This window comes from Crassostrea angulata, chromosome 10 (genome assembly GCF_025612915.1).
Source record: "Crassostrea angulata isolate pt1a10 chromosome 10, ASM2561291v2, whole genome shotgun sequence".
In the NCBI taxonomy this organism is placed as follows: Eukaryota; Metazoa; Mollusca; class Bivalvia; order Ostreida; family Ostreidae; genus Magallana; species Magallana angulata.
In genome coordinates, this window is record NC_069120.1 from 32,360,666 (window position 1) to 32,373,704 (window position 13,039).

Genomic DNA, 13,039 nt, shown 5'->3' on the forward strand with positions numbered 1-13,039 from the left:
ACAATTATTTTGGAGACCATGCCCGATAACAAATACATTTACATATCAAATTTTATTTCTATCGGGCACAGTCTCCAATCAAAATGTAAGCGATACTTAAATGATACTTAAGCGTAAACTTAAATGATATTTCAGTGAATGTTTACATTGCACCTTATTGTATTCAACCGCCATTTCTTGATTAAGCAAATTTATACTAATGCAATGAGTTGTCAATAACCAGGGAGGCAAAGTTGGTTTTTTTGTACACAATTTAGTTGAATAAAAGGAATACAAATCTTGTAATACGTTTAATACATCAAGGAACTTATTTTTTATGCGCATTAAAAAGGCGGTGCAGTGCATGAATTTTTGGACGATTGCCAATCCAGACGATCGCTAGAAGGCTGCCAAGCATTAGCTCGACGCCTTAAAAATAAGAATAACATTTTTGATCTCAAATCGTGTCCAATTCCCTTTAACATATGTAACAACATTTTTCAGTTAAATTTATTCATCAGTCAAGTGAGTAAGGATATGAAATGTCATGCGAAATGAATTCATGCCTGGTAAACAACAATCGTTTATAATGAAGAAGGCCAATGAAATTTTTCAATGTTTTTAATTTGAGGAATTGAGCAAATTCATTCTGGATGAAACACCAAAGACAATCGTTTAAACTTGTTAAAAACATGAATTGTATGAACTCTTCTCGTGAGTACCGGAAGTGACGGTTGACAAAAGAAACCCGTTAAACACATCTTCAATCGATTGTCTATCATTCATAAAAGTTCGTGTCTCAGTCACTTACAGTGACTAAAATCTCGCGGGTATCAAATTTGTAAAAAGGATAGGTACCTAAGATATTTGATATAACTCACTGGAAGTAGAATATGTTTGCTTATATAACATATATAAGATCGTGTAATGATATACCGGTATTCATTTCATGTAAAAAAAAAAAAAATAAGGAAAAAAGTATTTTTAAGTGCTTTCGGTGACGACCGGAAGTGACGACGACTCAAAAAAAAATTGTAGACATGGATACATACTTAGGGCTATCATCCCACAAAGTTTGGTTGTTCAAGTCATCACCGTTTTTGAGATCTCGTGGAGTCATTGTTTTTTTGTCTCTTGACAAGAAACGGACAAACAGAAATGCTCAGTTAAAATAAAAAGTTTTTCTTATACATTAGACATTTGTACTTTAATGTTTTGTCAATTTTACTAAATTTTCAAAGAAAAACAGTTAAACTTTCAAACAGCTTGATTTGTTTGAACCCCTCCGGTGAGGACCGGAAGTGACGGTTGACAAAAAGGAGCGATTAAACGCATTTTCTATCGAAAGTCTATTATCTACATAAGTTTCGTGTATTGATCACTTGACTTTCTGAGATTTCGTGGGTAAAACATTTATTAAAAAACGCTTTCTCAGATATTTGAGATATCTCACCGGAAGTAGACTTTTTTGTTTTTATTTAACATCGGATACATGACATATGTAAGGATTATTACTTATATTTCAATTCTATATGAAACAAATTAAGTGCAAAAGTAAAAATACTTTTTGAAGTGCTTTCGGTGACGACCGGAAGTTATGACAAACAAAACAAAATAGTTTAAAGACATTTACAAGTATAGGTCTATAATCCTACAAAGTCTGAATGCTCAAGTCCTTATCATTTTTGAGATCTTATGTCACAATCTTTTTGTCGCGGGACAGGAAACGGACGACAGGAAATCAACTTTGAAAAATTGAAATATGAATTCTCGAGATATAATTTTTTTTCTATCATTCCAAAAAATTTCAAGAAAATCTATCGAGCCATTTCTGAGAAATCGTGTGTACAAAGAAGGGGAACAAAACTCGTACCAAATTTTCGAGCCATAGTGAGCTCTGAGGTACGGCGCCAATGGCGTAAAACAAAACCAATAGGCACAACTTCAGACTATGCTCTACCTATCCTGAAAATTTCATATTCATATCTCTAATAGTTTTCTAGATGAAGCGTGCACAAAATGGGTCGAAAAAGTGACAAAATCAGCAATAAATCGATACCGGAAGTGACGACGGCAAAAATATTAAAAACAAAATAAATTCAGATCACTTCCTATCATCTGTGAAAAAATGGTGTAAATCGGTTGGACAGTTTCCGAGAAATCGCGTGCTAAAAATTTGTGGAAAAAAAATAAGAAGAAGAAACTGTACGAAAACTAAGGTCTTCCGTTGGAAACGGAAGACCATAACTAGATACGATCTCGTTACGAGTAGGTCTACCATTCAATTTTTAATCGATACGATTAAAATATCAATGAAATGTTAGAATTTCCCCTCAACCACTCGCTTACAGATAATAAATACGATTGTCAATATCCTTTAAAATGCTTAACAAAACGTTTTGCTTTTTCACATACAGCACATTAAAGAGATAAGATTTAAGTCACCTAAAATCCCTTATTACGTCATCAATGGGTGTGGCACTGAGTTTTGCAAACTGATATTGTTACGATCAGCAACTTTGTTTCTATAATGCATTGCAAAATCTTGATCGTTTTAAAGATATGTGTAAAAGACTTTACGGGTGTCTTGGCCCTAATGTCAGGGGCCTATCCCTTTTTCTTAAGTTCATTCGAAAAATCTCTCGAATACTAACAGTTTTTGCTCTTACACCTAGCTAAACTTGCTGTTTATTTATTTTTAAACAAATGATTGAATATTTTAAGGGCCAGCCCTAAGGATCCTAAATGTTAACAGTCATTGTTGTTTCGAATATTTGATTAAGATTATCAATACAAACATTTTCTCTTTTACAATGCTAAACAAAATATGACTCCTTCTCTCGATAAATTGCGTCAAAGTTTAAGTACCCCTTAAAATCCCTAATTACGTAATGAATTGGCGTGGCAATGATTTTACCTGATGGATATTGTTTCGGTCAACAACTTTGCTTCTATAATGCATTACATAATCTTTATCGTTTTTAAGTTATCTGTAATAGAGTGTCTTGGCCTCTAATAAAAGGGGCAACCCCTTTTCTTGATTTTTTTTTTAAAAAGGTAATAAGAATACTAACATTTTTGTTCTTACACCGTTCTAAAATTGTTGATCATTTTTGAAATACAAATGATTGAATATTTTAGGGGCCAGCCCTCTAGATCTTAAATGGGAATAGACATTGGTGTTTTGATTAATGGAGTCGCTTAGAATCATCAATGCAGGCATTTTATCTTTACAATGCTAAACAAAATATGTCACCTTCCCTAGATATATTGCGTCAAAGTTTCAATACTTTGGCCACAAAAAATCCCTAATTTCGTAATAAATGGATGTGGCAATAATTTTACCTGATAGATATTGTTCAGTCAACAACTTTGCTTCTATGATGCATTACGAAATCTTTATCGTTTTTAAGTTATTTGTAATAGATCTAGAGTTTACGAGTGTCTTGGCCACTAAATAAAGGGGCCAGACCCTTTTTCTTGATTTTTTTGAAAAGAACTTTTGATTTTATACAACTATTTTAATATTTAATATTATCGACTGATAAAAAGATACAGATCAACACGTATGAAAGTTTTGATTTAAAATTCGTATCCAATTTCCGAGCCTGGGCGAGCTAAAAAAAAAATGGCGGCAATGGCGCCAAAAAACTACATGCAAAACTTCCATGTATGGTCTCCTAAAAATTTCATATCTATATCTCTAATATTCTCTGAGTTTATGTCCACACACAATTGGTCTTAAAAACGTACAAAATCGGCCGTAAATCGAAACCGGAAGGGGCGATTTCAAAATTTCAAAAAAACTTCTAGATTATGACAACTGGCAATCATCTGTGAAAAAAATGGTCGAAATCGGCCGAATAGTTTTCGAAAAATCGCGTGCACAAAATTTATGGACAAAATAATAATAAGAAGAAAAAGACAATAAGGTCTTCCGTTGGAAACGGAAGACCTTACTAGAATCTGACATTACTTCCACTTTTGAAGGAATTACTAACCTTATTTAGACCTGGCATTTCCATTCATGTCCTTAATGTGGCATCACACACGTTCACGTCCAGTGTTTTCATGGCACTCTCTGCGTGGTCAATGAAATTCCTATGCGCGAACCCAAATATGCGTTCCAGTTCCATCGCAGACAAAACTTTTCTTACTTCCTTTTAAACCACTCATAAACGCCATACACATAAAGACATATGTAGAAGATTTTCAAATATTTAGTATCACTAGATACGATCTCGTTACGAGTAACGAGGTGGTCTTCACGTCGATTTCTGTTTGAAATTATACCATGAATAACCGATACAATTTCAGAATAACCCCCCCCCCCCCCCCCCCCCCGTCAGATAATGTACATAAAAATCCTTTATTACTTAATAAATGGGTGTGGCAATAAGTTTTCCAGATATATATTGTTACGATCAACAACTTTGCTTCTATAATGCATAACAAAATCTTAATCGTTTTTAAGTTATTTGTAATACTGTAAATTCCTAATTAAACGCGAGGAATTAATATCCGCGTAAAATCGCGAAAAGCCCGTCTCGCGAATTTTAAAATCTCGCTTTTAATTTTCAGACATATGTAAACTACATAAAACTATGATAAAATTTCGGCATTCGCGATTTGATGGAAAACCGTTGAATCGCGGAATTAAGTACTCGCGTAAAATAAGAAATCTACAGTAGACATTACGAGTCTATTGGCCCCTAAATAAAGGAGCCAGCCCCGTTTACTAAATTTTGTTAGAAAGAACTTTTCATACATTACCATTTTTATGTCCCCCTTCGAAGAAGAGAGGGCATATTGCTTTGCTGCTTTCTGTCGGTCGGTCGGTCCACCAACAGTTTCCGCTCATTTTCTTCGCAGAGGATGAACATATTGAAATGAAATTTGGTATACAGATTTATCATGATAATATCTAGGTCAAGTTTGATATCGGGTACGATCGAGCAATTTTCGACAGAGTTATAGCCCTTGGACGTAGAAAAATTCTAGTTTTTTGCAGTTTCCGCTCATTTTCTTCGCAGAGGATGAACATATTGAAATGAAATTTGGTATACAGGTTTATCATGATAATATCTAGGTCAAGTTCGATATTGTGTACGATCGAGCAATTTTCGACAGAGTTATGGCCCTTGGACCTAGAAAAATTCTAGTTTTTTGCAGTTTCCGCTTATTTTCTTCTCAGAGGATGAACATATTGAAATGAAATTTGGTATACAGCTTTATCATGATAATATCTAGGTCAAGTTTGATATTGGGTACGATTGAGCAATTTACGACAGAGTTATAGCCCTTGGACGTAGAAAAATTCTAGTTTTTTGCAGTTTCTGCTCATTTTCTTCACAGAGGATGAACATATTGAAATGAAATTTGGTATACAGGTTATCATGATAATATCTAGGTCAAGTTTGATTTTGGGTATGATAGAGCAATTTTCGACAGAGTTATGGCCCTTTGACTTAGAAAATTTCCAGTTATTTGAAGTTAACGTTCATTTTCTTTGTGGATGTTTCCATAGGAGGGGGGTACAAGTGTTTCACAAACATCTTTTGTTGTTATATATCTTTTAACAAAATATCAACTGATAAAAAGACACTTACCGAAACGTCCAAACATTCGTATTTAAAATTCGTACCCAATCTTCGTGCCTAGCTGAGCTCCAAAAAATGGCACCTTTGACGTTAAACAAAATAATAGTGCACAGTCTACTTATCCTAAAAATTCCAAAGCCATATCTCTAATACTTTTTTAGATCAGCTCTGCACAAAATAGGTCGTAAAAAATTACAAAATCGGCCCTAAATCAGGACCGGAAGTGACGACAACAAAAAATCTTCCGCTGGAAATGAAAGACTTTTATGATAATAAGAAACAATACGAAAACAATATTGAATAAGGTCTTTCGTTGGAAATGGAAGACCTTGATAAGGTATTCCGCTGTAAACGGAAGACCTTAATAATGATAAGAAACAGTACGAAAACAATAAGGTCTTTCATTGTAAACGAAAGACCTTAGTAAAATGTGAAGAAAATTGGTTACCTTGCGTAACTACCGATTTTTTTTTATTTTCATATACTTTATATAGACTTTTTTGATTTAGTTGACCCACGGTACACCGATCCTATATTGGGAGCCCCAGCTACCTTTCAACAAAGACTAATGGAACTCAGTGCACTTGAAGCAGAAACTATACGATATGAAAGAAATAAGAAGGTGAAGAAGAAAGTAAAACAAGATCGTGACTCTTGATATACTTTTGATTGATATTTGAATCTGATCAGACAATGAAATATATTTAATAAGTATTCATGTTTTTGATATGTGTTAGTAGAGATTGTAAATGTACAAAACGCTATTGAAATTAAATATATGTCGAATGTCTTGGCGTTTTGGTTATGGTATACGTTTACTCAAAATGGGAAAAAATTACGCATCAATTGTGTTATAGAGCTATTTTTCACTTTCAAAAAAGTAGGCCAATGACCTACTTTTTGAGTTAATGGCCATTGAGTATTTTTTGAAAATTTTAAGAAAAATCCCTAAAATTTTTACACTATGATTGAGATTTTCTTAACTGTGAAAATAATAAAATCCCTAAAAATTTTACACTATGATTGAGATTTTCTTAATTGTGAAAATAATTCAGTGAAAAACAAAATCTGAGAAAAATTTAGTCCGAATTTCCTCTGTCTTGCTAAAAGTCCAACTTTGTTTGAGCCTAATTCCATGATATAATAAAAATATCAAATGTTTTGTCAATAATAATTCATTTCATAAAATATTTTTGATTTTAGAATAAATTTTACCAATGATACTGAACTTTATAACAATCCGACTTTGGGAACTCGAACCCTGACTAAAAAAAACGTCCTTAAAGCTAACATGAATTCATAAATACGCATTATTTCTCTTTTATCTCCGACTACCGCCATATTAGTTGTCGATTTCTATTGTTCTGCTCATCGCTACACACCCCCTATATAAGGCCGAGAACACTAATCATGCTTCACCGCATTCAGGAATTTCATACACCCGAACACGTTACCTTGGACGAAAAGACTTGTAAAAACGCGTTTTGAATTGTAAAAGCGCGTTTTGAACAAAAATAATGTGACAACCACTTCACTGGCAAGATATATCCAATAAACGACGAAACAAGACAGACTGAAATCCAGGCGCAGATACTTCGAAAATTCCTCGATACTTGTAGACCGTTTTCTTATGTATGTTATAACATCGCACATGCGCAAACCACACACTGTGGCAGATCGAACAATGTTAATTGTCTGATGGATTTTAGAAACGGGGCGTTTTTGTGGGAACGGATGGAAACGTTGTTACTTTCTTGGATTGACTATCATTTAGCTACTGTGTTGGATGTAGTGTCGCCGGGGTTTTCAAGAAGATGCAGACGTTATGCACTCTGTATGAACGACACACGTGTTCGATGTGCATGCGAAGTAAGGCAGCAAAATAATACGGATACCTTGGACATCCTTTCGAAGAATGAATATATTTTGTGTTTCATTGATTGTTGTTTTCTTTATTCTTTATTACTACATTTTACTACAATGTGCAGTTCATGCATTTAGAAGTCCGTGCAACGTGAATGCCTCGATCGGAAAGCAACCGACCGTAACTTTCTCAACTGGTATATATACCCCAGTGGCAGTAGAGGAGCGATCGAAACTAATATGGCGATCAAATGCTTTTATGAATTCATGTCAGCTTTAAGACCAATTCTTTGTCAATATTAAAATCCAGTGACCACGCATAGTCACAGATTTTCTTCATCTCTCGTATTTTTATACCCTTTGGTGAATAAAGATGCAAGACAAACCTGCACGGTTGCTATGTGGACCGATTGCCATGATAACAGAAGCAAAATATTAAAAAGCCATTTAAGGGCATTGGCAACGAAGTGTTCCGGAAATAAAAAATCCGTACATGCATTTTTTCTTTTATACATCGAATTTCAGATACCGTTCTTGAGTTTACTTGTAATTGTGAGTTATCGCCCGTAACACGAACTCTTTAGCTTATTAGAGTAATAAAAGCAGCGTTTCCGAGGTAAACAGAAAATTCGAGAGATGAAGCGACATCGTTCTACATCGACTGGCAGGTTCATTTCAGCTTCCAAAAAGAAGAGAATCGACGTATTTAAACAGGTCTAGGCAACCTCCGTTTTTGGAGGATAGATTTTATCCTCCGTTTTTGGAGGATAGATGTATGCGCCCCCTGGTGGATCTTTTCAGATGAAGGGCAATTAACTCTGTTTTTACAAAGGGAGTTAACTATGAATAAAATATAATTATTATACTATAAAAATATCACCTTATTTAGCTATAAATAATTATAATTATTGATAATATTTAATAAATATTTAAGTTTAAATAATTGCAGGGCTGATTTTAAAGAAAAATATCTTATGTGAAGACTCTCACATTTTTTTTCAATATTCTGGATAATTGATATCTATAAATGGTATCATTTTGATTAATAAAATTTAACAATATCTTTTTGTGTGAAGGGATTAAATTTAAATGATACTTAATAACATGTGAATTAATTAGAATAAGAGCTATAAAGTTCCTAAGGTATATGCAAACATTTACTTTGTACATGTACAATATAGCAGATCAAGATATCTATTGTGTGTCTCTAAACGTGAATGAACTCATTAATGTTTTAATGAGTAATAAACATCACTATTTTGTGATTTTTATTAAATGAAACATGTAAATAGTCTATGTCATTTGTAAAACTGAACACAGGAAGTACACACTTTCAAAGCATATTGTGAAAATACTATACATAGAATTTCAAATCGCCGCATACAATCATTAGTTTATTTCCTTAACTTTAATTCCCATATGGTTTGGTGCTTGCATTTTCTCATTAAAGATATGCACGAAGCCTTTGAAATATACCCATGCTATCCTCCAAAAATGGAGGATAATTTCACCCACAATGCAAAGTGACTTTCCATATATGGTAAAAATCAGCAGCCATCTTGAAATTGAGCTATCCTCCAAAAACGGAGGTTGCCTAGACCTGTTAAAGCAAACAACGTAAGAAAGATTATTAATGACCACTCATACTCATCTAAGCTGTGTGATCATGGTGATAATGACTCTGACATCGCTGAGTGTTTACCGGTAGTTGATGATAGCGAGGAGAACAGTTACGCATCTGGTGATAGTTTAGATCGACAGATTGACAATGTTAACGATACAACAGAGATAAGCTGGCGGCAGGGAAGGCGACTAGTGGAGTTGGGTTTTATTGTAGACAAACTCTCTGAAGGCTGTTCTGTTTGCCACTCTTCTGTCCCTTTGAATATAACAAACACGGTACACGAGATACGTTATGGATTAGGCAGTTTATTAACCATCAGGTGTGCCCTTTGTGATGGAAAGACAGTTGTTCCAACTGGAAAGAGACATAGTGGGCCTAACGAACGTCAGGGACAAAGAACTTGGGATGTCAACACAAAGTTAGCATTAGGTAAAAAATGATTTATAACATTCAATACATAATGATGTTAAAGAAGTGCTTTTTTGGTGATTTATATCAGTATGTTTAGTCCTGTAAAAAAAAACCTCCTATTTCATAACAACTCCTGCATCTTTCTTATCAATCATTTTGTTTTACGTTCAGGTATGTTACACAGTGGTATAGGGGAAAGAAAGTTGTCCAACTTATTGTCGACACAGCATTCCACTATGTTCCAAAACAACACTCAAGAAAAGAGAAAGAGAAATAGGTGAAGCCCTTGAAGATATAGCACGTTCCAGCTGTGCTGATGCTGCTGTCAGAGAAAAAGATCTCACAAAGTAATTAGAAAATAAAATATTCTCAAATAATCATCTATATATTGAAAAGTGCTTTTGATACATGACTGAGGTAAATGTTGCACAAAATAAGATGTATATGTGATTCATTGGCAGCATGGTATGAATTGTCCACTGTCCAGACAAGATCATATATTTATTATACATTTTGTATTTTAGAGAATCTTCAGTATCTGCATCGTTTGATGGTGGCTGGCAAAAGCGTGGATCTGGCAAATCCTACAGTAGCTTATCTGGTAAATAATAATATTGCTCTTATAATATAATAGGTAAAATATACCAATCTACTTATCAGGATGTATACATTTTACCAATGTAAATTGTAAACATATACAATTACTACTAGCAGTAAAAGGTGTATAATGGGGAATCACCTAGATAGATTTATATATATATACTGCATTTCTTTTTTCCAGGCCATGCTGCTTTCATTGGACATAAGACTGGTAAATGCATTGCATTTTCAACAAGGAATAAATACTGTAGAAAGTGTGACAGCGCATTGAAGAAAGGGTGTGATGTAAAAGAACATGATTGTAGAAAGAACTGGGAAGGTAGCTCCAAGGCGATGGAATCAGACATGTGTATATCTATGTTGAAAAATCTAGAGAGCAATGACGTGTGTGTTGGAACGATCATCATGGACAATGACTCTACAACGATATCTAAAGCTTGTTCAGAAGTGAAAGCGGACCTGAAAAAGCAGTGCGACAGAAATCACCTTCTGAAAGACTTTACAAATAAACTTTATGACATCAGAAAAGCCAAAAACTTCAGGGAACTCACACCAAAAACAATTTCACACATATCAAAGTGTTTTCGATACTGTGTATCACAAAATCAGGAGGATACAGAAAAAATGAAGAAAAATTTATTAGCACTGGGAAAACATGTCTTTGGAGATCATTCATATTGTGGTTCATGGTGTGGATATTTGCAGAATCCATTGAAGTACAAGCCAAAACATCTTCCTTACAGCAGGTACCTTTGCGATGAAAACTTGAAGATTACCCTTATGGATCTGCTGCATAAATATTCCAGTGATGCTGATAAGTTAACCCATCTAGGGAGTTCTCAGGCTAATGAGAGTCTCAACAATGTCATTTCCAGCAAGGCTCCTAAAACCAATTTCTTCTCTGGATCAGAAAGCAATGACTATCGAGTTGCAGCAGCCATTGCGCAAAAGAACATTGGCTATGGATATGTGACTGATGTAAGTACATATACAAGTATATACACACACACTCACACACACAGTAAAATCAAAATAACTAGACCTTTTATATACATTTTATTGAAAGAGTCATTGATTTGTAATGTATTTATCATGGAAAAATATATTCATTTCAGGTGTGTCAATCTGTGATGTTATCTCCTGGGGAAATAACCAAAAAGATTTCAGAGGAATATGACAGAAAAAGGGAGAAAGCAAGAGAAAGAGAAAGCACAATACAGTTCAAAAAGAAAAGGGAAAAAAAAGGAGCAGCAAAGTAATCACCAGAAAACTTGTGAAGTAAGAGAGGGAAAATCATATGAGACAGCAGTTGATATGAATAACAACATATGCTCTGATGATATTTGTGAAATACCTCCACCGCAAACTGAACAAACATGCAAAGAACTGATACCTGGAGTTGAATATGCTTATGTGTCATTTGATCTTGAAACTACAGGACTTGGTATGTTAGAAATAAGTTTTTTTATAAAATGATAATCTAAATCATAAAATTTATTTCTCAATTATAATTATCCTTTCTTGATATTTGGTTTCTTTCTTCATATAAATGAAACAAATGTTGACTGTGTTTTCAGGCAACATTGATAATATAAGCCCCCTTGGGACAAATACATTGCCCTCCGCTTCTTGTTGGGCAATATTTCATCCCTCAGGGGCAAATAAAAACAATGTTGCACCCAACCTTATTCAATATCTTTATAATATATTCATACTTTTTCATGAAACACAATTTTATTTTGTGATTACAGGTAATGATTCTGAAATTACTCAGATTGGAGCAGCCTACATACATGACAAAAGCTACAGCCAGTATCTCCTGCCTTCTAAAAGGATTTCAACCAGTGCGATTGCTCTGACTGGTCTTACCGCTGCTGGGAGCCAAATGTACAAGGAAGGCGAACCTGTTCCATCAACATCCACATCTGAAGGACTTACCAACTTTTTACAGTGGCTTTCTTCAATTCATAAACCTGTAGTGTTAGTGGCTCATAATGCTAGATTTGACGCTAATGCTTTTTGTCGTGCTTTGATCACAAATGACATGAATGGTGATGCAGGGAAAGTTATTCAAGGATTTGTTGACACACTTTCACTCTTTAGGAAAAAAGGCCTGGACTTTGCTCATGCAAGCAAACTGACTTGGTCAAATCTCTCATTCAAACTGACTATAATGCACATGATGCAGCATCTGATGCAAAAGCTCTACTACAACTTCTTACTTCACAGAATTTTTCAGAACACATTTTACTTCAACACAGCTTTTCATTTGATTCGTACATTAGTCTACTTCATTTTCATGAAATGGTGCAAAAAAAACTCTTCCTCCCTAGTGTGCTTAGTGAACAATAAAGTTATTTCTAAAATGATAATGACACGCATTGCGAAGTCAGGACTCTCTTTTTCCCACCTGTTATTGGCTTATAAAAGAGACTCTCAGCATGGTGTGTTGCGATTGCTCTCCGAGAACACTTGTGAAGGGAAACCAAGAGTAACAAGCAATAAAAAAATCATTGGAAACCTTTGCTCTTACATTAAAGATGTTTGGGATTAAAGATATTGTTTAAAAAAAAATTTATCTTTTTTTTATTTTTTTAGTATGTGTGTGTAACAGGAAAAAAATCAAGGGGAGTAACTCTAAAAGAGTAAAATGGCATTTTCTGGTGCATACTTTTCATATATATATCTATTTATAAAATTTTCAGCTGGATATCATAGAAAATCTATTAACAACATGGTTGTATAATGAAAAACAAATCAGATATCTCACTTATTAGAAAATTGTTCCTTTAAAAAAATTTTTGCTAATTTTTCCCTCTATTTCATTGAAATCAATGTGAAATGAGAAATATATAAAATTTAAATTATTTCTCAAGATAAGATGGAAAGAGTGGTTTTATGTGTTGGTAAATGTCTTTTTATATACATATCAACCTATAAAGGAATCCTTAAAAAAATTGTG

At 34.0% G+C, this 13,039-nt stretch overlaps 2 protein-coding genes across 2 annotated transcripts in view; both read left to right on the top strand.

Annotated features, from left to right (window-relative positions):
* LOC128168128 (uncharacterized) overlaps positions 1 to 6,367 on the top strand; it is an 84,111-nt gene extending 77,744 nt beyond the window's left edge. The window contains exon 5 of the mRNA XM_052834234.1: positions 6,089 to 6,367. Coding sequence (XP_052690194.1) covers positions 6,089 to 6,237 — 149 coding nt within the window. The 3' untranslated portion in view covers positions 6,238 to 6,367. The remainder of the gene's footprint in view (positions 1 to 6,088) is intronic.
* Positions 6,368 to 6,474: 107 nt separating this feature from the next.
* LOC128168127 (uncharacterized) lies at positions 6,475 to 12,645 on the top strand. The gene is made up of 6 exons (XM_052834233.1): positions 6,475 to 9,495; positions 9,649 to 9,824; positions 10,002 to 10,078; positions 10,259 to 11,055; positions 11,193 to 11,521; positions 11,829 to 12,645. The coding sequence occupies exons 5-6, from the start codon at positions 11,251 to 11,253 to the stop codon at positions 12,629 to 12,631; spliced, it is 1,074 nt and encodes a 357-aa protein (XP_052690193.1). The 5' UTR covers positions 6,475 to 9,495; positions 9,649 to 9,824; positions 10,002 to 10,078; positions 10,259 to 11,055; positions 11,193 to 11,250; the 3' UTR covers positions 12,632 to 12,645.
* The last annotated feature ends 394 nt before the right edge of the window (positions 12,646 to 13,039 follow it).

Bases quoted from the DNA above. Each gene is read 5' to 3' on its own strand.
- LOC128168127 (XM_052834233.1), top strand. From the start codon at position 11,251: ATGACAGAAAAAGGGAGAAAGCAAGAGAAAGAGAAAGCACAATACAGT. The intron at 11,522-11,828 runs GTATGTTAGAAA...TTGTGATTACAG, and splicing joins TCTTGAAACTACAGGACTTG to GTAATGATTCTGAAATTACT.